The following is a 22,209-nucleotide window of genomic DNA, read 5'->3' on the forward strand; positions in this document are numbered from 1 at the left end:
AGGGGCCCTGGGTCCCCTACTCCCCCTGCCTAGCCTCGGGCGGACAGCCTCCTGTCTGTCTCCCTTAGAGGATCAGTTTCTGAGTCAGAGTACGTATCAAGCGAGTGTTCTGCAGAGAAAAGAAGAAACGAGTTTGAAAGCCACTGACTTAAATTAGTAGAGCAGATAGCATTTAATTCCACTAACTGGTGGTTCCCCATCGGTGGTTTTGGTGTTAGACGTGACACTGTGGGGACAGTCCAGTCAGCTCTCAGCTCCTTAAAGGGAACGAAAACTCTGGTTGCTGGTTCCCAGCCTCACGGACACTCCTGGCCTCAGTCTCCCCATCTATAAGACTCGGGTGATCTCGGCTTCACTGTCCCTGTGGAGCCACTGCAAGACGCAGAGGGGTTCAGGGGAACAGGCGAGTTTGCGAGTTGTGAAAGGGAGGGAAGCTGAGGGGTCGGGAGGAACCCGAGAGCGCGCTGCTCCTGGGGCGTGGAGCGGGTAGAGCCACTTTAACAGCCTGGGCCCAGAGGAAAACAACAGCTTGAGGAAGTCGTGTTTACCCACAGCATGCGTGTGCCCCATCAAGTTTACGGTTTGTTTGGATTGTTCCGGAACACCCAATAAACGCTGGGAGCAGAGGGACCAGGTGAGGGCTGGAGGCCAAAACAGGCCACCTGCTCTTCCCAGGGCAGCCCCCTGCAAGCCCACTGTTGGCACGATGCTTGGCATGCAGAAGACGCTCTATTAATGCTTGAGCCATGAGGACCCCTTTGGCTGCTCCTCCTGAAGGACACTTTTCTCTCTACCCTGTTCCTCCGTGGATGGCGCCGAGAAAAGTGTTGCTCAAAGAAGAGTTTATTGACAAAAGGTTGTGAAACTGGCCGCAATACAATTCTTGTGGAAGGCCCAGCCTCCAGACCCAAAGTTTTGTCAAAAAGCACATTTTAAACTCTCCCATTCCAGTTACACAAGACCCACCATTTAAAGGTTCTTAGAATTGTTAATAAATACTAACTAGTGGCTTCTAGGTGCTAACAAGTGGTCAATTCAGGAAAGTGGAAGCATGGCGCCATGTCACTTCTGGTGACATTCTCTCTGCTCATACGTGCCACCTGGCTCCTTTCTGCTCCCTCCATCCCCGATGCTCACCCTCCCTGACGACCCCACGTTCTTTGCGGGGGATTTGGATCACAAGGTGTTTCATCAGCATCCTCTCTTCTTGGTGGTTCAAATAAGAAAAACCAAGCAAAACAAAGCCATCTTTTCTATAAAAGTTTATTTTGTAATTTTTCCAAGAGGTGTTAAGGGAAAAAAATTGAAATTACGTAAAGGTAAGAAACAATGGTATATAAAAATAATTTAAACACACGTATTAATAATAAAGCAACATTTCTTTCCAGCAACTAGCAGGTAATCTTGCCCAAGATTTTTCCAAAGGTGTCTAACATATTTTAGATAACAGTACATAGACGCACGTGCACGAACACTACACACACGCGCACACATGTATATAAAGCTCAAGTATTTTTTCTGTACGTTCCAGCTAACAGATATAGCTCAAGTGAAAAAACCAAAAAACACTAAGTGCCTGAGTGTCCTTAGGGTTGAGCAAATGTGCATGGGATAGTGAATTTCGGAGACGTGCTGAGATTTCCCTTCCCAATCTCATAGTTACTAGCCTGTACTCTGCCGTCTTAGCTGAACAATTAAAGCGTGTCTTTTGGATCTGCCCGTCGACGTGGTCATTAGGGTGCTGCAGGCGTGTCGGTTCAGGAAGCTCCGCTCTCCCTTGCTCCAGGTCCGTCTCATGGGTTGGAAAGAGGGGTGATTTTCAAGGCGAAGTGCTCCGGTCTGCTTACATCTGGCTGATTCTCTGCTTCAGGGCAAGGACCTCTCTCTCGATTTCATAGGGGAGATCGGCGTTAACTTGCTGCTCCAGGTACTTCTGGATGTCTTCCACCTCCTTCTCCCAGAACTCCTTGGAGATGTCGAAGAGCTCCTTCACGTTGACGTCCCTCAGGCCTTTCAGGTTCAGGGCACCCTCCTCAGGGATGTAGCCGATGGGCGTGAGCTTGGCGCCGGCTTCCTGGTTGATCCTGTTGAACATCCACTCCAGCACCCTGGAGTTCTCGCCAAAGCCCGGCCAGAGGAACTTGCCTTCCTTGTCCTTCCGGAACCAGTTGACGTGGAAGATCTTGGGCAGCTTGGCTGCTGGACGCTGGGCCATGCTGAGCCAGTGGGCCAGGTATTTGCCGAAGTTGTAGCCGAAGAAGGGCCGCATGGCAAAGGGGTCGTGCATGATGACTTTGCCTATCAACAGAGAGGGGACTCTGTTGGTAAGAGGTGCTCCCACAGGACAATATTGGCACCATTTATTGTTGATGTAAGCGTGCCTGGTTTTCACTTTATATATTTATAGACAGAGACAGAGAGAGGGAGAGAGACACAGAGACACAGAGGGACAGAGACACAGAGAGACACAGAGACACAGAGACAGAGACGCAGAGAGACACAGAGACACAGAGACGCAGAGGGACAGAGACACAGAGAGACACAGAGACACAGAGACACAGAGACACACAGAGACACAGAGACACAGAGACAGAGACGCAGAGAGACACAGAGACACAGAGAGACAGAGACACAGAGACACAGAGAGACACAGAGACACAGAGACAGAGAGCATGCCAATCATCCTTCTCTGTGGTTTCAGATCTTGACTTCGATTTACCTTTGTGCTCGGCAGCTGCCGTGGCCTCCGATCTCATGGCCGCCCCCACGAACACTCCATGCTGCCAGCTGAGAGCTTCGTAGACCAGAGGGACACCTTTAGCAGGAAGAAAGAAACATCCTTTAAAGGCTTTAACACTCAGACCCTTCGGCCAGCGATGTCATCTCTCAACATGGAAAGACACGGCAGAAGGGCACCTTGCTAAGTGAGCTCATTTTGCATTCCCAAAGCTGGAGTGCAGAACACTGCTGAGTCAGTTACAGCTCCAGGCCACACAGCAAAGCCCAACTGGATAAAGCGACCTTAGATCAAGGATCCAGGAAGGTTCTAGGTGGCCAGAAGGGTTGGTTCTACATCTGAGCTTCCCAATTATCTTGGATTTTTGGAAAGGAAGCTCGAGATCTTTGGCACCCTCCGACAAGGTCATGGAAAAGGAGGGATCCATGGATGTCCTCGGTGGCCAACACACCCGTATCCGCAGACTGAATGAAGGAGAGCCTCACCAGTAGGTCGGCGGCCTCCAAAGATGATGCCCTCAATGGGCACGCCTTCCGGAGACTCCCAGGCAGGGTCGATGATGGGGCACTGGCTCGCAGGGGCGCAGAACCGCGAGTTGGGGTGGGCACAAGGTTCCCCTACAACAGCAAGAGAGGAGAGGCCCCTTAGCGTCTGGCTCAAACAAGCAACGCCTGCAGGCTGGAGCACCGGGGGCTCCAGAGGGGGCTTACCATCCTCGGGGGTCCACTCCTTGTTCTTCCACGAAGTAAGCCTGATACCCGAGGCCAGTGGCTGGTCGATGCCTTCCCAGTAAACGCCCCCATCACTGGTCTCAGCCACGTTGGTGAAGATGGTGTTCTTCTGGATGGTCTTGATGGCATTGGGGTTCGTCTTCACAGAGGTTCCAGGAGCGACACCAAAAAAACCATTTTCTGGGTTGATAGCCCTTAAGTTACCTGGAAAGTTTTAGACCAGAGAAGCAGAAGTGAATGCCAAGCAAAGCGTAACATATATTCTTACATCCTGCCTGGCTAATTTTTGTACCAAATTCTCAAACCTTTTTTTCCCTCCTCCCTAGAATACATTTCTCCTTTCTTATTATATTCAACTTGGATGCTTTTTCAACTCTTTCTTCCTCATCAGTTTTCCACCAATACTAGTTTAACAAATTTATTATGTAAACAAACAACAACATATGGCCTCATTTCAATCCAGATTCGATATTAAATTAGAGAACACTTACAGAATACATATTTCTAAGGTTTTGCAAGATCTGAAATAACTGAATTAAAAATCCAAACACTGTGGATTTAGGAGAACTTGGCATGTTTTGAAAGCCAAAAAATCTCTTAGGTTCAATTATTGCTGTCAATAGCTGGGCCTAAAGCAGTCACCTTGTTGGTCAAATTTCATCCAGGCGATGTCGTCACCCACACACTCTATTTTCCACCCTGGGAGAGTGGGGTTCATCATGGCCAGGTTGGTCTTCCCGCAGGCACTGGGAAAGGCTGCCACGAAGTACTTCTTCTGGCCCTCGGGGTTGGTTATGCCCAGGATCTGTTGGAGACAAGATTCCTCCTGAAGCTCTTCATTCCTTTCCCCACCAGTGGTCAGTCCTTCAGTCTAGGAGTGTGTCTAGAACCCAACAGGTAGGTTCCCAAGATCTATTTCTTGGTATTAAAGTGAGCATTTTGAGTAATGAAGTCCAGAGGATCTCTATTGGTTCCACGGTGTCTGAGGTCCTTCAAAAGGGGCATCCATTAGCGCATTAATAATTATTGATGGAATTTCCGAATCTGTCCTTGGAGCATATTGGGGCTCTCCTAATGGGAACTACAATGCCATATATATTTGCCACCACCCTGCCTCAGCCCCCAGACCCTCTACCAGGCACATGTAGGATTTCCTGCATCTTACCAGCATGTGCTCTGCCAGCCACCCCTCCTCCTTGGCCAGCCGGCTGGCCATCCTGAGGGCAAAGCACTTCTTCCCGAGGAGCGAGTTTCCGCCGTACCCACTCCCGAAGGAGATGATTTCTCTGCGGTCGGGCAGGTGGGCGATGAGGGTCAGCTCTGGGTTACAGGCCCAGTTGTTAACCAAAGGCTCTGCACAGGAGGACACATCCCACATTAACACACCACGTCCCCACCTGGGGACCCCAGGAGCACAGGCCTGGGGTTTGAGGCTAGGCTTACTTTTTAAAATTTTAGCTTTTGATTTTGAAATAACACACTTACTATTTAAAGGCAAAGGGCACCCCACGGAATGGAGACACTTGACGAATTCCCCATCACCCAGTGCTTCCAGGACAGGTGTGCCCATTCGCGTCATGATGCGCATGCTGGCCACCACATAGGGCGAGTCTGTCAGCTGGACACCGATCTTTGACAGAGGCGAGCCCAGGGGCCCCATGCTGAAGGGGATGACATACATGGTGCGACCTGCGGGGCCAGTCGGTGGGAACTGGTGAGATATGACCCCAGACTCACAACAGCCAACACTGTTTTCCCAGGTGGACCCATTCTCATCGTCTCCTACTAGCAACGTCACACTTCGCTTGCTCTCAGCCCCCTGATTTAGAAGAGTCCCCTGGAAAGTGAGCGAATGCCAAAATGAATTTTCTTAAATGTGCAGTTGGAGTCCACCAAGCCATCTCAAATCTGCAGGCACAGAAATCCTTTTCATGTTCCTATAAGACAGTCTGTAAAACCGGAACTGAGATGTACATTCTTAATACATTGCCAGTTTCACACATGGAATTTAAAGGTCTCTGAGGCCATGGGAGTTGCCATTACTCTTACAATTAAGACAGACATAATAAGAAAAGGTTTGCTTTCGCTTCTATTTGTTTTTGCCCCATCAAATAAATGTTTGATTCACCTTTCATGCACCCAGGAAATCGGGCATTGAATGCTTTCTCAAAGTCCTCCTCCGACATCCAGCGACCCAGTTGGCTGAGGCCACTTTTGGGGATGGGCACCGTATCTCTTTGCTCTTGGGTAATAATGACCGTCTTGCTTTCAATTCTGGCCACATCCCTGGGGTCAGTGAGAGCCAACCAGCTGCAAAAATAAAAAATACACAGGTTAGGCATGGAGAGGGAGGTGCTGCTGTTCTGCATTGCATCTGCGTGCTGGATTCCCTCGGCCAGGCATCATTTAGGAATGGACAGTCTTATTCATCATCGTGTTCTTCTCATACCTGTGGACACCCACACCCACCGGGACATAGTCAGGACACAGTCACCCACCGTTAGCTAGTCTTTAGGACAGGGACTGTCTGACTCTCATTTTTATCAGAGACCTAGTTTGCAGAGAGCATTTGTATGTGCCGTCTCCTCGAAGACAGGCTGCTCTGCGAGTGTCGTCAGTCTATACGGTTCTGGCTGTTTGTTACGTTGTTCAAGAGTCTCAACCCCTGGAGAGGGCTTCGTGCGGGTCTTTCTAGCGACACCAAGCTGGCGGAGGGGAAGGCGTGAGCCCGGGGCCGAGGCCGCACTTACCAGTTGTCGTACTTTTTCAGCCTCTTGATCACGCCCTGGTCCTCCATGTGGCACAGAAGCTGCCGGCTCTCCTCCTCGGAGCCGTCGCAGATGTGGATCTGGTCAGGCTGGCAGAGCTTGGCGCTGCTCTCCACGAACTCCCTCACCGCCTGAGGCAGGCTGTCCAGGGTGCCCTGGACCACTTTGGCTGAAAAGTTGAGGCGTTTCTGGTGCTGAGGAGGCATCTCTGCAGGGTTGTGTCAAGGGGCCCGGATGCCAAGCTTCCCTGAAATGGAAAGCACAGGTTTCCTGCATAAAAACAGCCGCAGATTCCCTCAAACAAACTCCACGCGCTTCGTTTGGGTTGCACATCGCCAGATGGTCGTAGCTCTAAGGAAAAAGAAAACGATCACAGTGTCATCGCTGCAACGTAAATGTAAGTGAAAAGGCTCTACCTTACCTCTCTTCTCGGGGATGATCTTGATCAGAGATCCCAGGGTTTCCTCAGGGGTTCCTCTCGCCGGCGAGCGTGCGTTCCCAGCGGTAGGGCCTGTTTGTAGTGGGTGGCCTAGCTTCCTGGCCTTAAATCCGGGGAAGGAGGAAGGCCTGCCCTTCGGCTGTGCCCAGGGAGGCTCGTCTCTGACGTCAGGGGCAGGTCTTTGGATCACAGCCACGGTCAGTTGTGCTTTGGACCAGCTCTCCACAATAAACCCCAGGGAGATAATCATTGAACAGATAGTTGTTAATGAATGCTGGGAGGCCGCTGATCTGGAGACCAGCCATTGCAAGTCCTTATGCAACTTCTGATTGACTAAACTTTGACCCGGCTCCCTGCTGATGCAAAACTCATTGCCCTTCCATTGACAGGCAGGTGGGATCACGCACAGGCTGGTGGGACAACTCCTGGAAATCAAGGGTTGCTGGCAGCACGCTGTGTGTGCTGACGGCTGCTGGTCCTCAAAACACTGCAGTGGTGAGGTGTCACCCCACAGTCAAAGGCCCATGGGAAGAACGCACCTGAATGTGGGCCAACGCAGAGATTCTTAGGAAAGCTCTGACCTAATTGGGGGCTAATAACCTTATTGAGTGTCCACTGCGTGCCCCCACCCCCACCCCAAATATAAACTCCCTGAGGACAGAGATTTGGGCCTATTTCGTTCACCTTTGTGTGTACAGGGCCTGGCACAGAGCAGGCTCTGAAAAAGTAAATGCCGAGCAGTGTTCTAAGTGCTTTGCAACATTGCCACCCTCTGAGGTGGAGCCCACGAACAACCCTATGTACAGACAGTGATACTGAGGCACAGAGAGGCCGAGTGGCTAATCCCAGCTACCTGGCTGGTGGGTGGCAGAGGGAGGACTGGAACACGAGCCAGCTGGGCTCTGGAGCTCCATACCAAACTGTCCCTTGTGAGGAGCCATTGCCTTTTCTGGAACCTTCTGTGGATTCTCCAAGTAGTTTTGGGCTGGGTACAGTTACTCCTGGAGTCGACTATCACTTTTTGTTGCCCTTCCAAGTTTGAGCATCTGGGGAATGGAGGAGGCTTGGTGGTTTTGCTAGTTTACACTTGAGCAATGAGACCTTTATAACAGCTGCAAAGAATTTGCTTTGCAACCTGCTTGCTGGCATTTCGAGAGAACTGGGTGAGAAGTCAGGAGAACGGGGTCAGGCCCTGACTCCCCACAGCCAGCCCAACGGCTCAGTGGGAGCCCTCTCCCTCCGACGAGGCGGGATGGGGCTTGCCTGCCTCCCCCGCGGGGTGTGCGCAGAGATACTTCTGTATCTCTGTGTCTGTCAGGAGCTGTGGCAAATATGAGGCATTGGGAATGGCAGGCTCAGACCACGAGTATTTAGAGGAGTCCCCTGTATGGCTTCGTCCCCACTGCCATGTGAGGTTACACATGTCACCAACTGCCACCAAAATTATCAACTCATTGCTGTGTCTCATTCATTCAGATTCTTATTCAACCAACTCAATCTTTCAGTGTAAACACCATATGAAATGTTTTTGTTTAGTTTTAAATTATTTCCTACCTAGGTCACTGGAATTCATTTTAGTGGTGCTGTCAGCCATATCTAAATTTGCGTGGTGTCTAAATTCCACCACCGCATAATGCTCAGCTGCTGAGGGACACTGTCTTAGCATCAGACATCAGTGAAATTAGCCATTCAAATGCACAACCAGACATTTGTACCAGTGCAGTTCATCTCACCAGATGGGTGGAGATTCCCATTTTGCTGATAAAACTGTGATGGGTTTGATCCCCTCAAAAAGCATGTAGATTGGAAACAGAAATGAGAAACCAGAACTTATTTGCAGTGTTAAACGCTACCCATAAATTCAAGGTGTTTGTGTTGGGAGTCTTCCGGGAGAGAACCAGCTAGTTAAGACGTAGGCGAGGTGAGTCACCAGTGCCCCGCACCCAGGTGTTGAATCACCCACATTCACTCAGGGAAGGATGGGATTATGCCTTTGCAACTGTCCCTTGTCAAAATGTTAACAAGCAAACATTGGGCTTCAGATTTACCTTCAAGTACCGAGTTTTCTCGAAGGAACAAGTGATGCAGAGAGGAGCTAGTGTTTTGAGGACACAGAAAAGGATGGACAAAGTTCCCTTGTCCCTCAGTTGATGATGCCCTAGGGCCCCAGTCTGTCCCTGTCCTCAGAGGCTCCTGGCCCCAAAGGGGACTCATTGAGCAATATTTTCAAGGGGCTGGCCGGAGACATCGGCGTCTCCCCGTTCACGCACAGGCTTGGTTGTGAGAAGGGCTCAAAACCAGGTACGTACCCACCACCCACCCACCGTTGGTTTCCTTGGGGACCTGGAGGGGCAGCCAAACTGCCATCTGCTGGTGAAATCCCCGAGGACCCTCAGTCAAAGCCCCACATGGATTTTGCAACTTGTTCCAGTTGAGGAACTGGCTGAGGAGGGTGGGTGGCTCGCTCCGCCCAGCCCACACCGTGAGTTGCATTTGTCACTTCTGGGGCAAACGCCACGGGGACCCCCTCACTTTGCAGGGGCTACTTGAGCACAGATGTCCTAAGGGGCAAGGCTGCTTGCCTTTTAAAAACCATAAAAAGCTGAGCCCAGATACAAAACTGCTCTGTTGAAAGAAGGAGAAAGAAAGACCAGACACTGAAAAAAATAGTTTCAAACCTAAGAGTAACTTCTTCACAACGCCTCCCTGAGGGTCTGTGCGCGTTTCGTTTTGAAGCTGCAGGGTGGCTGTCCTCTGGGCTCTGAGGAGGGAGTGAGTGACTTTGGAAAGCCTTCAGATGCCCGTGCGGGACGGAGCAGGCGAAGAGGCAGCACGGAAACGTGGGCAGGGCCTGCCGAGGCTCGACAGGTGTGAGTGGGTGAGGCGTGGGGTGGGGCACCTGCGTTCCAGGTGAGCCAAGGAAAACAAAGCCATGAACTTGGGCGGGGTCTCACGGAGGATTCCGAGGACCGTTTGTGACAAACATCGGCGTTTCTTGGTTATTGGAGGCCAATAAAAAAACAGAAGTTCCAAAGACCAACGCCAGCGCCTGCAGTTCCCGTAGAGTCCAAGTCCGTGGCCTCCGCTCTGTGCTCCGAGGGATCTGGGGGGAGTCCTCTGAGCCTCCTCTGAGGAGGAGGAAAGGCCAAGTGAGACGTGCTCAGAGCCCTCCCTGGCACAGCACTTCTGACCTCACCTGCTGTGCACATTAGGCTTCCATATTGGATCTTTGTTTGAACAAGGAATTCCACAGCCAGACAACACTGGAAATCCACAACCAATTCTGTCATTGGAGGAGTGAAACTGCTGAGACCCAGAGAGAGCAAATATGCCATTTTCCCAAGCTAAGGCTCTTATCTGCAAGATCATGACCTCCCTACTTTACCCCATCACTGATGGGGGCAACAGCATAGGCTCATTCCACCCAGGGAGTGCCCACAAAAATGCCCCTCCATTCAGATCTGAATTCACAGGAAAGCATGACCCTTACCTGGTAAAGGAAAAAAAAGGACAGTAATTTCTAGAAGGTGATAAGAAACTAACAGTGTAAATCTCATGTCTTGTCTTGGAGCCAAAGGTGTGTGTGCAAACCAACCCTGTGTCTCCACTGCCAGGGAGGGTGCTCCATGGCACCCGACTGGCACAGCTGTGGAAGCGTCCAACAGCAGGAAAACACTGTTCAAGTGTGCAATGATCTGGCATGGAATCATTTGCCTGGGCAATCCTGGGCATCCGCCCCAACTATGTTTGTGAGGGACAAATATTTAGATGTTCTACATTTATGGGGTAAACTTAATGTCTTTGCAGTCTGGAAGAAAAGAAAAATCTTTTCGTTTTTACAGAGTTGAATGAGTCAAGTTTCTATTTTGGAGCCATAGAATCATATAATTGAAAGGGTCCTTAAAAGATTATGTTAATCCAGTTTAATGGGTAGGGGTTCTCCTTTGGGGGTGATGAAAATGTTCTGGAACTAGATAGAGGCGGTGGTTGCATAATATCGTGAATGTACTAAATGCCACTGAATTGTACACTTTAAAATGGCTAATTTTATGTCATGTGAATTTTACCTCAATTAAAAAACAAAAAAGATTATGTAGTCCAGCCTTTTATTTTGAAGTTGTGGGAACAATGACCAGGTGGGGGGCAGGTACATTGAGGGGCTTATCTAAAGCCCACTCCAGGACGCAGGCAGGTCTCCAACACCCTCCACCCACCCACTACCCCTCGATCCAACCCTTTCCACTTCTCTCAACAGCCTTGTAATGTCTTAATATCTTAAGACCATAATCGGGCAAAATGTACGCTCACCAGCCGAGACGACAGTTTATATCATCAGGGAATCTTCCGCCGGGAGGGTCATGATTTTGTTTGCTTGCATATCTTTCCACGATGAAGAAATAAAAATGAATCTAGAGGTATACCACTTTACTTGGTGCATGTTAACAAAGCATGATTTACTGCCACAAAGATGTAAGATGTGTTAGATGAATGCTGATAACCAGGTGTTAGAACCTTTTAGAGGGCTGGTTATCTCCCGTTTCAATCACTAGTGACCCATGGAAATAGCAAATCCATAAACTCTTGTTTGCTTTCTTTGGCTATTTCTCCGTCGGGTTTATGGAGAGCCACAGGGGAGCTCTGGCCGTGCAGAAGTGAGGCACATGTTCGAATTCACAGTGCATGCCACATCCGTCCTGCGAATGACTTCGCCCTTCAGAGAGCAGTGTCACCTCTGTGGGAGCTGACAGTGAGCTGGTATGGAAGCTGCGGCACTGGCAATGACAGGAGGATCACCCTCAGAGTCAGGACGAGCAGGTTCTAGAACTGCTCGCCGCATTGTGCCGCATTGTGTTGCTCTTTTCCGGGCAATGTGAGACAACAACACTCCTTGTGGTCTAGCTGTTCGAGTTGGATGGCCTGTTGTTTGCAGCCAAAAGCATCCTAACCTGAGACAAGATACTCCGTCTACACAGAACCTAAACTCAGGAGACCTGGCTCGATTCCGGCCCCAAATCCCCCAGAAATCTGTCCAGGCCTCACTCTCTTCGCCTGTACAGCATGGAGGTGGCTGAGATGAGATCGAAGGTCGTTTCCATCCCTACAGTCCTGTCCATCTATCACTGCACACACTCGCTGCCATGGACTCTGGGGTTTCAGTCTTAGTTCCCCCTCACCTGTTTTGGAACACTGGCAACAGCATGTTTGCTAAGCCCCTGTTCTCGCTGGAGGCTGGGGAGGTCTTGTTTCCATGCTGTGCAGATTGAAACGGGAAGTCAAAGTAACACGCCAGGTAAGGTAGGCGCACAGCCACACTGGATGGAAAGGGACAGCTAATCGGGTAAGACAAAGCGAAATTAAAAACTCAGGTTTGCCCTAATTTTTGACAACCCTGCCTTAGTTCTCTTTACCAGTTTGCATGCTGTAGACATAGCGTACCCAGATTTTGGCCCAAATCACCAATTTTCCACCAGTTGTATGACTTTTTTCCATCCACTCATATGACTTTCAGGGTTGAGGGCACTAACTGTGCAGTACGGCTTCATTGTGGCCTTTGAAAATGCTTGTGCCTTCTGTATTCTCACACATTCTCTAGAATGACCGACATGAGGAAGGGCAGAGGAACAGATGGCCCCGGGCTGGGGCTGCCCGGCACTTAGTGTCCCTGGAGGGCTCACTTTTCCTCTACAGTCTCGGTTTTCTCATCCCTAAACTGAGACAGCCCTTCCCACTCAAAGTGTCCCGGAATTCAGGTGCTTCAGAGGAGGAAAGTCCATTATCCGGGAGAGTTCACAGCGGAGTGACAACAAATCTGCCGCTGAATACTGTTCTGAACACACTCACAGAGAAAAGACAGCACCAGGCGAAGCACGGGGCAAAAGAACTAATTGCATAGTTACCACAAAAACAATCCAAGGCGCTTACTTTACAGCGAGAAAATGGAGCCACTTTGCAGCGCAGTTAACGCTCCTGGAAATGACGATAATTGCTCGGGAACTGAGCGCTCCCTGGTAACTATGCAAATTCCTCCACTCGCCTGTAATGTTGCGGCTCAGAAGAAAAATGTCTTTTCTGATCCGTGCTGGGGACAGTTCCTGAAACTCAGTAAATCTAACTCACACTCCTCAGCTCCTCTCCCAAGCGGGAGCGAATTCATGCCACCAAGACTCGAGACTAGGGGACACATCGCCCAGGATGGGGGTCCAGCCGGCGTCTCCTCAGGGGCTGGGGCTTCTAACTTAGCTGCAGAACCCTGAAATATGTCCAAGTTAAACTATAGTGTAAATCGAGCCCCTCAGGACTGCCATTCTCACACCCTGGTACAGAAGCAAACTCATCTTCATGCACATAGAAGAGCCTGTTTGTCTGAACAACGACAGAGTCTCATGAAAAAAGATGGCAGCCCATAGGCCCCCTTCCCGAAACCAGCCTGCATTGCTTTGAAGAGGCAACCAAGTGAGATGAATGGTAAAGGTGGAAAGAAACTTTCACTTGGGCATTTTGGATATTTAAAGAAAAAGTAAAATGGTTGAGGGGGTGAGAAATCCGCTATGGATGCCAGCACAGGAAGGGAGAGGGCATCTTGTCCGTAAGTTGGCGTTTCAGACAGGAAAGTGGGCAGCAGGGTCGTGGGGACCTCTGTGCTCTCACAGGTGGTAGACGCTATAATTCTCTAAATTTCAAGCAGGTTGATTCCATCCTGCGGTTCTTCTGCCGAGAGCCAGCTGAGGTTATGCGAGTTTTCTTTCCCTGGCTTGGCGCAAGGAAATTGTGATGCAAGAGGCCTCTTTCTGACTCCTTCTCTGCCTTGTCTGGAGCTGACCCAGCCAGGACCAGCAGGGTCGAGGGCACGGATGTCTGTCTCAGGGCTGGCCCCAGCTCACAAGCCCTGTGGGCTCTCTCTTCACGTAGCAGCACCAGCTGCCCAGGGTGGGAGAGCAGTGGAAAGTCTGGGCTTTCAGATACCGACCTCTGTACAGAGGCTGTTCGGCCTCACTGAGCAGTTAATCCTATTTGGCCATTAAGGTCATCAGAAACGGATTTGCTCAATATTTCAATCTGCAGGCAGGGCCCATGGTGTCCTTTGCGGAGAGAGTGTAGCGTAGTAGCCGGCGGCACAGACGCTGGAGGCTGACGCTTCCATTCATGTGTCGACCTTGTGGCCTTAGTCAAGCCATGCTCTCTCTAGGCTTCCTCAGTTTCCTCATCTATTAATCGAGGATAATCACAGTACTTGCTTCACAGGGTAGTTCTGAGGATCGGATTTGGCAATCCAAACACACACACTTAAAATAGTGCCTGGTACAGTGGAGCAAATGCTCACACAGCTGGAAGGAACAAGAGCGCTGACCTCTACGGGATCGTTTATTTATTCAACAGTGGGCTCCTCTGAGGGGCTACACACGGGCGGGAGGGGACGAAAACGCAGAAACAAAGTCCCCGACTTGTGGGAGTCTGTGTCCCCATCCTCTCAGCATCCCGGCACCTCGAGCCGGGCCTGGCACAGAGCAGGTGCGCAGCAGACGTCCACCAGACAAACCAGCGGGAAGACAAGTTCTGGGAACAGAGGAGCGGGACCACACGAGGCCACGGTGACCGACACCAGTGCACCGTGCAGACCATCCATAGGCCCAGTAGCCGTGCCCACCCCTGTAAGTCCCTGCCCACGGCGGAAGGCGGGAGCGCTGGGGTTTTATTCAGCCTTTTCCACATGCTTTCCCGTCTCTTCGCCTTCTCTCTCGTTTCCTCGAACCAGGTTGATGTTACTGAGCGTGTGTAATAACCGGCGCATTTTTCATCCTGACACGGCCGGCCCCCTTGCTTCCTCAGCTCCCGGGGCACACACCACCCAGGCTCCCTCGCAGCCCCCCGGGCAGGCATTCTTCTGAGCCATGTCATCTAGTCTTCCGGAAGCCCCACAGCGAGTTCTCATAATGCGAGCATCAGCGGCCGCAAGACGCACGCACGTTCAGCAACACAGGGGCACTAAACGGCCGCGTCCTGTCAACGTCCTGAGTCGCGGCCGAGCGGCCTCCTGTCAGCACGACGCGGGGCTCCTTGCGAACATCGGTCAGCGCTCCAGGGGAGACCCGCGTCTTGACGGCGTTGATGGATGGCTGGACTCACTCCCCTGGCTCGCCTGGTTCCAGTCCAAGCTGCCGAAAACATCCTTTCTTCGCTTGCCCTTTGTCCACTGCTGAGGCATGAACACAAGTCCATTCCTGAGCTGGGTGCCTAATTTTTATTAAGAATATCTTCACTCTATCAATCACTGTTAACTAACAGAACATTTGAAGAAATGATTTAAACCCGGAGAGGAGAGGCATGGCCACCCACCTCTCGTCCCCCCGCAGTGAGCTCTGGGGCCTGGCCGCATCACAGACGTGCAGTGACTCCAGCTGGCCGGCCCGACTTTCTCCCACAGAGGACGGTTTCTCCTCCAGAGACGGTGCCACTCCCTGTGCCGGGGGCTGTGCCAGCCAAGCTTCCTTAACTGTTTCCCGACCCCTCACCTCATTCCCCAGAAGCGCTGGGGTGGCTGCAGCCCCCGGAGGCTGCGGGTGCCGGGGCTGGTCCATGGGTGAGGGCGAGCTGCCCCGTCTCAAGAATTCACCTGACCCCAAGGTCAGCCTTTTGCTTTGTGGGCAGTTCAAGCAAGTTGGACCTCTACGTTTTTGCCCAAGGGTGGAGAGGAGCAGAGGAGGAGGAAGATGTCGTGGGGGGAGAGGCTGAGTTCCAGGCAGGGGAGCAGGCTCTCCTCCCCCTCGTGTCCCTGGGCATCCTTCCCATGGCCCCGCTACACTAGCCCAACCCGCGCATCACAAACGAAAAGCCCCACAGTTTGTAGCATCTTGGGAACAAGATGGCTGGCCGTGGAGCCGTCCTCTGGAGGCTCACGTTTATCTCAATCCCGCACACCACAGCTTCCTGGGCAGAAGTCTAGAGAGCTGCACACGTATTCTGAGCGCGGAGCACCACGTCTGTAAAGCACGCGATGAGCCGCGGAGCGAGCGAGGTTGGACTTGCAGTGAGCTGGGTGGTGGTGGTAAATGAAAAGTTCATTTGCTTTGGGTCAAAACATGTTTCTAAAATACCTGTATCTGAAGATTTAGATCTAAGTACTTCTGTACGCAGACATCTCTGGGTGCAATTGGAATACATGAAGCCCGTCTGAGCCGTCTGAACGCTTTGTTTTTTCCTTTCAGGTGAAAATCCCAGGTGTCCTCAATGTTAAAACGAGTCTTCACAGCCTCCATTTGCAGAGAGAGGGAGAGAAATTAAATAATTGCATTCAGTAGGCGACCACATATAAAGTAGCTCATGTGAATTATTAATGATAAACTCTTTGGGGGAAAAACTTCTTGGACTTTCTTTGTTGCACTTTTAATAACTGAATTCGGCGCTCATCAGATGTCTTTTTGCAAGCTGTCACATTATTGAAATGAGAGCATATCTGACATTTCCAGACGAGCGTGCTCGGTAAGTTCTGAAAAGGGAATGTTCTCCGTGTCGCTTTGATGCTCACCGTTCGGGCTTTTCAAAACACAGGTTTTGAGCCCTTCCATTCTGGAGCGACTTGCCATCATTCAATACAGAGATTTAAAATACTCTCAACTACTTTGGAGAACAGTGGAAAAGTTCTATGCTTTGCTACAAACAGACAAACGCTCCACAAGTGACATTTGAAAGGCAGGCACTGATGGTGGATAATAACCGCTCAAAATATACTTAGAAACGCTCAGCTCTTCACTGTTCTTTATGTATCTAATTATTCCCGGTATTGTCATGTCAAAAAAAAGTTTTATGTGACATATGTTGTTCCTTTAAAAAAAGAGTCCAAGTCTGAGATGAGATCTAGCTCTCCAGGGAGAATTGAGGCCTGGACAGGTCATCTCCGGGAGCAGAGACTTGATCATCCCCGGCTGCAGGCACTTGCATTTTAACAAACAGGCATTTGTTTGTTGTAGGTTTGCCCACTGCTGCTCCGTTTTCCTTTCTGCAGTGCCTGGGACACTTGTTAACACGTGTCTGAGTGCAATCCAGGAGGCCAGACACTGTGCTAACTGCCTTGAGGGATGAGATGGGCATGGGAAGGCACATAGAGCAGCCAGACAATCTGGAAAATTTCACTCCATTGTTTTTATAACTTGTTCCATCTGCTAACCCCACCTTCAGTATTAGATTGTGGTCAGCCCTGGGGAGCTACAAGGATCTCCTCAGAACTTGAAAATCAGCTTCCCTTTCGTGAGTTAAACTTGGTCACATCCTCCAGCCACCTTTTTCCTACCTCAGGTCCTTTGCACCTGCTCTGCCTTCTGCCTGGAGCACTCCTCCTGGTCTGTGCATGGCTGGGCCTTCTTGTCATTCAGGGCTCAGCATTTCGCAGCACCCACCAACACACTGTTCCCTACTGTGTTTCCTTCTGGCACTCACTTCTATTTGACATTAGTGTCTCCATTTGTCTACGTATTAAATTTCAGAATCCCTGACACAGACATGAGCTCCGTGCTGGACAGACACCCTTGTCAGTCTCAGTCAAGACTGTGTCCCAGCCCTGACCGTAGTAAGTGCTCAGTAATATTGGTTCCATGAGTGAGTGAATTCAGTTTATCTAACCCACCCCTTTGCTTGAATTCTCTAGTCTTGAGCACCGTGAGATTATGATTTGGTTTCCGAAGGCCGGGCAAGCTGTAGAACCCGGGAAACGGCTCTGGTTTCAGCGCAGAGCACGTGCTGGCTTTCTCGTCCTAGACATCAGTCTCATGAGTCTGGTTAAGATGAGCCCACCTCTGAGAGCTATCTGCCTCCAGGCTGCTCACAACATTGGGTTCAAGGATGGCAGCTAGGGGTCATAACACTGGGCTGTGGAGTAAACGTCCGCCTCAATACAACTGGGGGACACCCTGCGGCCTTGCCCAGGCCCAAAACTTCCGCCATTTGTTTGGACTTCTAAGCAGATCATCGAGAAGGTTTCGGGTTTTATTTGTATGGGGTACTTTACTTCTCTTCTTTCCTGAGACCTCAGAGCCTATTTGTATGACAATTCTTCATTTAGAAAACAAAACACAAAAACCAAAAACAAGTGTCTTGCCAGGAACAAAGGGCAACAGCACTCAATTAGATTGGTTGTAAGTTAGCCAGGTGACCAAGCAAGAGACGCAGTGGGCATATACCTACATCCACACACGGCATCTAGGAGAGCCTGGCAGAATCCTACTTTCTAGAACACATTCTCCCCCAGGGCCAGAGCCTGCCCACCACCTGCCATGGGGCTGCCTTCAGAAATACATGGAGCTTTCCGGATTGTCACAGAAGCAGGGAAGCATGCTTGGCATTTGATGGATGGGAGCCGGCGATGCCCCACATCCCACGAAGTGCTGGGCCGGGCCCACACGTGTCCTGCCGCGATGCCAGAGCGCCCTGTTGGGCATCTCCGCATCTTGGAGTGGTGGAGGGGGCACCGGGGGGGAACTCCCCCCCAGGGTAGGCATCCTGCACCCACACGGCTTCCGGGGCAACGAGGTGACCTCCATAGGCATGCAAACCTGTTCCGAGCCCCATCTCTTTGAAATCACAGTGCCATATCAAGAGTCGCCTAGGACACAAAGCAAGAGGCAAAGCGTACTTTGTGTTAGTGATTCATTTATATTTTTGAAATTAAACAATAATTTCCCTCCTGCTCTGCTCATTTACATAACTGTGCCAGTAAAAACTCTGATGAGTCAGGAAGGAGAGAGTTGGGGCAGGGGTGCGGGCCTTGAGTTCATCTTTTAACATAAGAGTCACCATTCACCAAATGCCAGCTGAGCGCCCCAAACGTACTGCTTTACTGGGACCTTTCTCTGGTTGCTATTAATTAATTTGTTCATTTAGTCGTTAAACCTTTCAGAGTAATTTACCATCTGAAAAGAGAGATGATGGCAGAAATACAGGTTTGTTGCAGAAATTTTACAAATAAGCCTGACTAAGCCACTTTAGAAAGTGTTCAAAAGTTTTTCAATAGTGAAAGTATAAAAATTAAGGGAAAAAAAGAGCAAAGTTTGTGCTGGTAAATTATAATATGTCAATATATAAGAAATGCAATTACATATTCATTGCTTGCAGTAAAATGGTTGCTATAACTACAGTATCATAAAAATGATAGTTATAAAATAATAAGGAATCTATCTTACCTTTTCTTGCATTAAGATATACTAAAATTACACTCTGAAAACAAATTATGCCTTCTGTTACCCTCAGGAAACATTAGCTAGGCCTGGCCGGGCCGCTAGAAACTTTTCTCATTTTACCATGTGTTTCTTTTAGTGTGGCTCTGCCCAGAAGCTGCTCAGCCGCAGGGTTCCCTGAGGTCTTGCTTCAGGCCAGACAGAAAGACGAGTGCTGGGATCTGAGCCAGTTCCTACACTAGGAAGCACAGAGGCCCCCCTCTCTGAGTATGCTGGCTCAGACGCTGGCATCGATATCAAAGTCAGCATTTTTTTTTTCATTTGGTCATGACATTTGAGAACTGGAGAGAACCTTCTAGGAGACTGGATCCCTCCTCAAGCCGCAGAAGCCACTGCAGCCGAGCGTGGTCGCATGGCTCGGCGTGGGCTCGAGAGCACGCTTGAGGGAGGAGCCCCATCTCTCTAGACCCCACTCTCTGCAGGACGCCAGAGCTGAGCTGCTCCGTGAGCCGGAAGCTCATCTGAACTGCAGGTCTTTGCCGGACTCAGCAGCTGGTTAGGTGCCGGCGTTTGAGCGTAGCAGGGCTCTTTGAGCCGCTTGTCCTCGAGACATATGGAGGTGCACTCTTTGCAAGGCATGATTTTGACTGAGAGCCTGATGAAGCCGTTGCCAACGGAAAGAAGAAAAGGCAACCAAATGCCAAAGAAGATAACGTGTTCAGTGTGGCCCCACCCATTTCCTTTTTAGTGACACAACATATGAAATCAGTGTTGTCCAAGTCTATGGGGTCCAAGAAGACCCATCCTTGGGGCTGCAAACCACCACATGGCCCTCACTGCAAGAGGCAAGATTAACCATTTATTCAGTGGCTTCAGAAGGACACCCCAGGAAGGGACAGGTCAGGGAGGTTAGAAGCATAGGGTCCCTGCTGTGTGTGATCAAGCCAGCTGCCTCAGGGTCTTTGTCTGAAATAGAGGGATAAGAATACCTCCTACAGAGGACCATGGTGAGAACCCAATGAGATAATCCGTGGCAGCCCAGGGCCGGACGTACAGAGACCCTCAATCAAGTTAGCTGTCTTTATCTCTGTCTGCCGTTCTCTTTCCAAATGGAGAATCAAGGAGATCCAGCAGATCCCAAACGTCGCCTCGGCCCTGCACTACGTTGACATCTGCAAACTTTGTCAAGTCCCAACGGACCCCACACGGAGTCAGAGCAGGCAACGCCCAGGACTCTGCAGCGCCGTTCACCACCCCCCAAGAGCACCAACCTCAGACTGTCTGATCATGTTTCCAAAGGAAAGTACACTTATAATTTGTCTGGCTTCTTAATTTCTCCTAAGACAGAGTGACAGCCTCCTCTGCTCTCCCCTCTGTGTTGGCTTTTATTATTTCTTCCTTTATTTCTCCATCTCGCCCACTCTTCTCTGCTGCTCAGCACCCCCTGTATTCAGTTGTCACTCTGGGATGAGCCCACTGTCTGCCTGGCAACCCACTATTATGCACTTATTTTATTACTTGGTTTCCTACCCTGATCTCGTGATTCATCCCTAACCTTTACTGTCTGTAACATAGCTCCTTTGTCCTTCTTTCTCTCCTCCGTACCAGCCTCCTCAACCCCCAGCTTTCAGATGCCAGTTTCAGTTAAAGCCCGGTGTCGTCACCGCCCCGGGACACAGTCTTATCTGCAGCTCCACACTGACAGTCTTGTTTTTCACTCAGAGCAATCAGTTTAATCAAATGAAGTGCTGTACTTAATGTTTTCAAGTCCCTCTGAATAAGATCAAGAGAGATAAACAGGAATCAAGAACGAAAATAAGGTGACAAATTGGTCCCACCGGCAGGTATTGGGCCCAGGACGAAAGTCAAGACACTCCTCTTTTTAACCTGAACCTGCCTGATTGTGTAACCAGAAGGTTACATAAACCAAGGGCGGAGGTCACAATACCGACGATCCCCGCACGGACTTTCTAAGTCCTCAAGAATCATGTGGGATGGTTTAAGAAAAAGATGAACTTCTTATTCTAAGGATGTCCCACTCAAAGGAAACCCGATATATAAACCATCCAAAGTTATGTAACTCAATAAGTTCTCTTCATGTCAGGGCAAGGAGATGTCAGGGTGGAATTTTCTGGGGTGATGCTTGGGAAGGAAGAAGATGGAAGAGATTTTTAGGAATTGTAGGGAATTTAGAGCTGGAAAGGAACACATGAATCATTTTGTCTAACTCCCTGATACTTAGATGAGGAAACTGAGGCCTTGGGAGGGGAAGAGACCTTTCTGAGGACAAGCACGAGGTCTCTTGACTCCAAAACCCAAACTCCTCCCAGCAACTCGGGACCTGGAAGCAGAGTTTTTATTAACAGAAATAACGATTTTTAAAAATCCTGTCTTTATGATCGTAACCTCCTAACACACTCACTCTCTTCTCTTTCTCTCGTTTCTTTGTCTGCGAGGTGCCTCACACTTCTCTCTCTCTAGCAGTTTTCTTAAGATACAATTCACACACCCTAAAATTCATCCTTTAAAAGTCTACAATTCAGTGGTTTTTAATATATTCACAGAATTACGCAACCATCACCCCAAACACTTTTAGAACATTTCGGCACCCCAAAAAGAAACCACTTAACCCGTTAGCAGTCACTCCCCATTCCCATGCCCCCCACGTCCTTGGCAACCACCACTCTTCTTTCCATCTCTATGGATTTGCCCATTCTGGACATTTCATAGAAATGGAATCATACAATATGTGGTCTTTTGTGACTAGTTTCTTTCACTTAGCATAATATTTTCAAGGTTCATCTGTGTCATAGCACGTGTCAGTGCTTCATCTCTCTTTATGGCTGAATAGTATTCCATTGTACGTATGCGTCACATTTTGGTTATCCATTCCGCTGTTGCTGGACACTTGGGTTGTTTCCATTTGGGGGCTACCTATGAATAATGCTGCTGGCCCTTCTCTTTTATCTTTTGACAATAAATACCACATAAATTTACTTGGTAACTGAGGCTGGCCCATCCTTCTCCTAATCTTGCCTGTCTCGCTATGTCACAGCGTAACCAGAGACCAAATACACTGGGTCAACCCCCCATCCGCCTTAGCAAGGGCTTGGATCTCCTGCCTTAAACATGACATTATCTCCAAATGGCAACAGGTTTTGTGAAATGTCCCTCGTGACATTTCTGCTTTTCTCTACGTCTCCCTTTCTGTACACTCTCTTAAAGATCTTTTTAGCGTTTTGGTATACCAACCCATCCACTTTCATTTTGCGGATCTGAGAGCCTGTTGACAGGTTTTTGTATGAAACATTTCTGCTTCCCATCTTTAGACCTCCTTGCTTCCCAAATTCAGTCTTCACAACTCCAAGAG

At 49.8% G+C, this 22,209-nt stretch overlaps 1 protein-coding gene across 1 annotated transcript; it reads right to left on the reverse strand.

Annotated features, from left to right (window-relative positions):
* Positions 1–1,253: 1,253 nt before the first annotated feature.
* Positions 1,254–6,462, reverse strand: PCK1 (phosphoenolpyruvate carboxykinase 1). The gene is made up of 9 exons (XM_004430240.3): positions 6,219–6,462; positions 5,597–5,778; positions 4,954–5,157; positions 4,634–4,821; positions 4,111–4,273; positions 3,448–3,672; positions 3,223–3,354; positions 2,720–2,815; positions 1,254–2,298 (listed from the first exon to the last, which is right to left on the reverse strand). The coding sequence occupies exons 1-9, from the start codon at positions 6,440–6,442 to the stop codon at positions 1,844–1,846; spliced, it is 1,869 nt and encodes a 622-aa protein (XP_004430297.1). The 5' UTR covers positions 6,443–6,462; the 3' UTR covers positions 1,254–1,843.
* Positions 6,463–22,209: the final 15,747 nt, after the last annotated feature.

This window comes from Ceratotherium simum, chromosome 21, assembly GCF_057802395.1.
Source record: "Ceratotherium simum simum isolate JZ-2026a chromosome 21, ASM5780239v1, whole genome shotgun sequence".
NCBI lineage: Eukaryota > Metazoa > Chordata > Mammalia > Perissodactyla > Rhinocerotidae > Ceratotherium > Ceratotherium simum.

Excerpts from the sequence above, each read along its gene's own strand:
- PCK1 (XM_004430240.3), bottom strand. The coding sequence starts at position 6,442 with ATGCCTCCTCAGCACCAGAAACGCCTCAACTTTTCAGCCAAAGTGGTC. Across the intron at positions 5,779-6,218 it reads CTGAAAAAGTACGACAACTG|CTGGTTGGCTCTCACTGACC; the intron begins GTAAGTGCGGCC and ends TTATTTTTGCAG. Across the intron at positions 2,816-3,222 it reads TGGAGGCCGCCGACCTACTG|GTGTCCCTCTGGTCTACGAA; the intron begins GTGAGGCTCTCC and ends TTCCTGCTAAAG.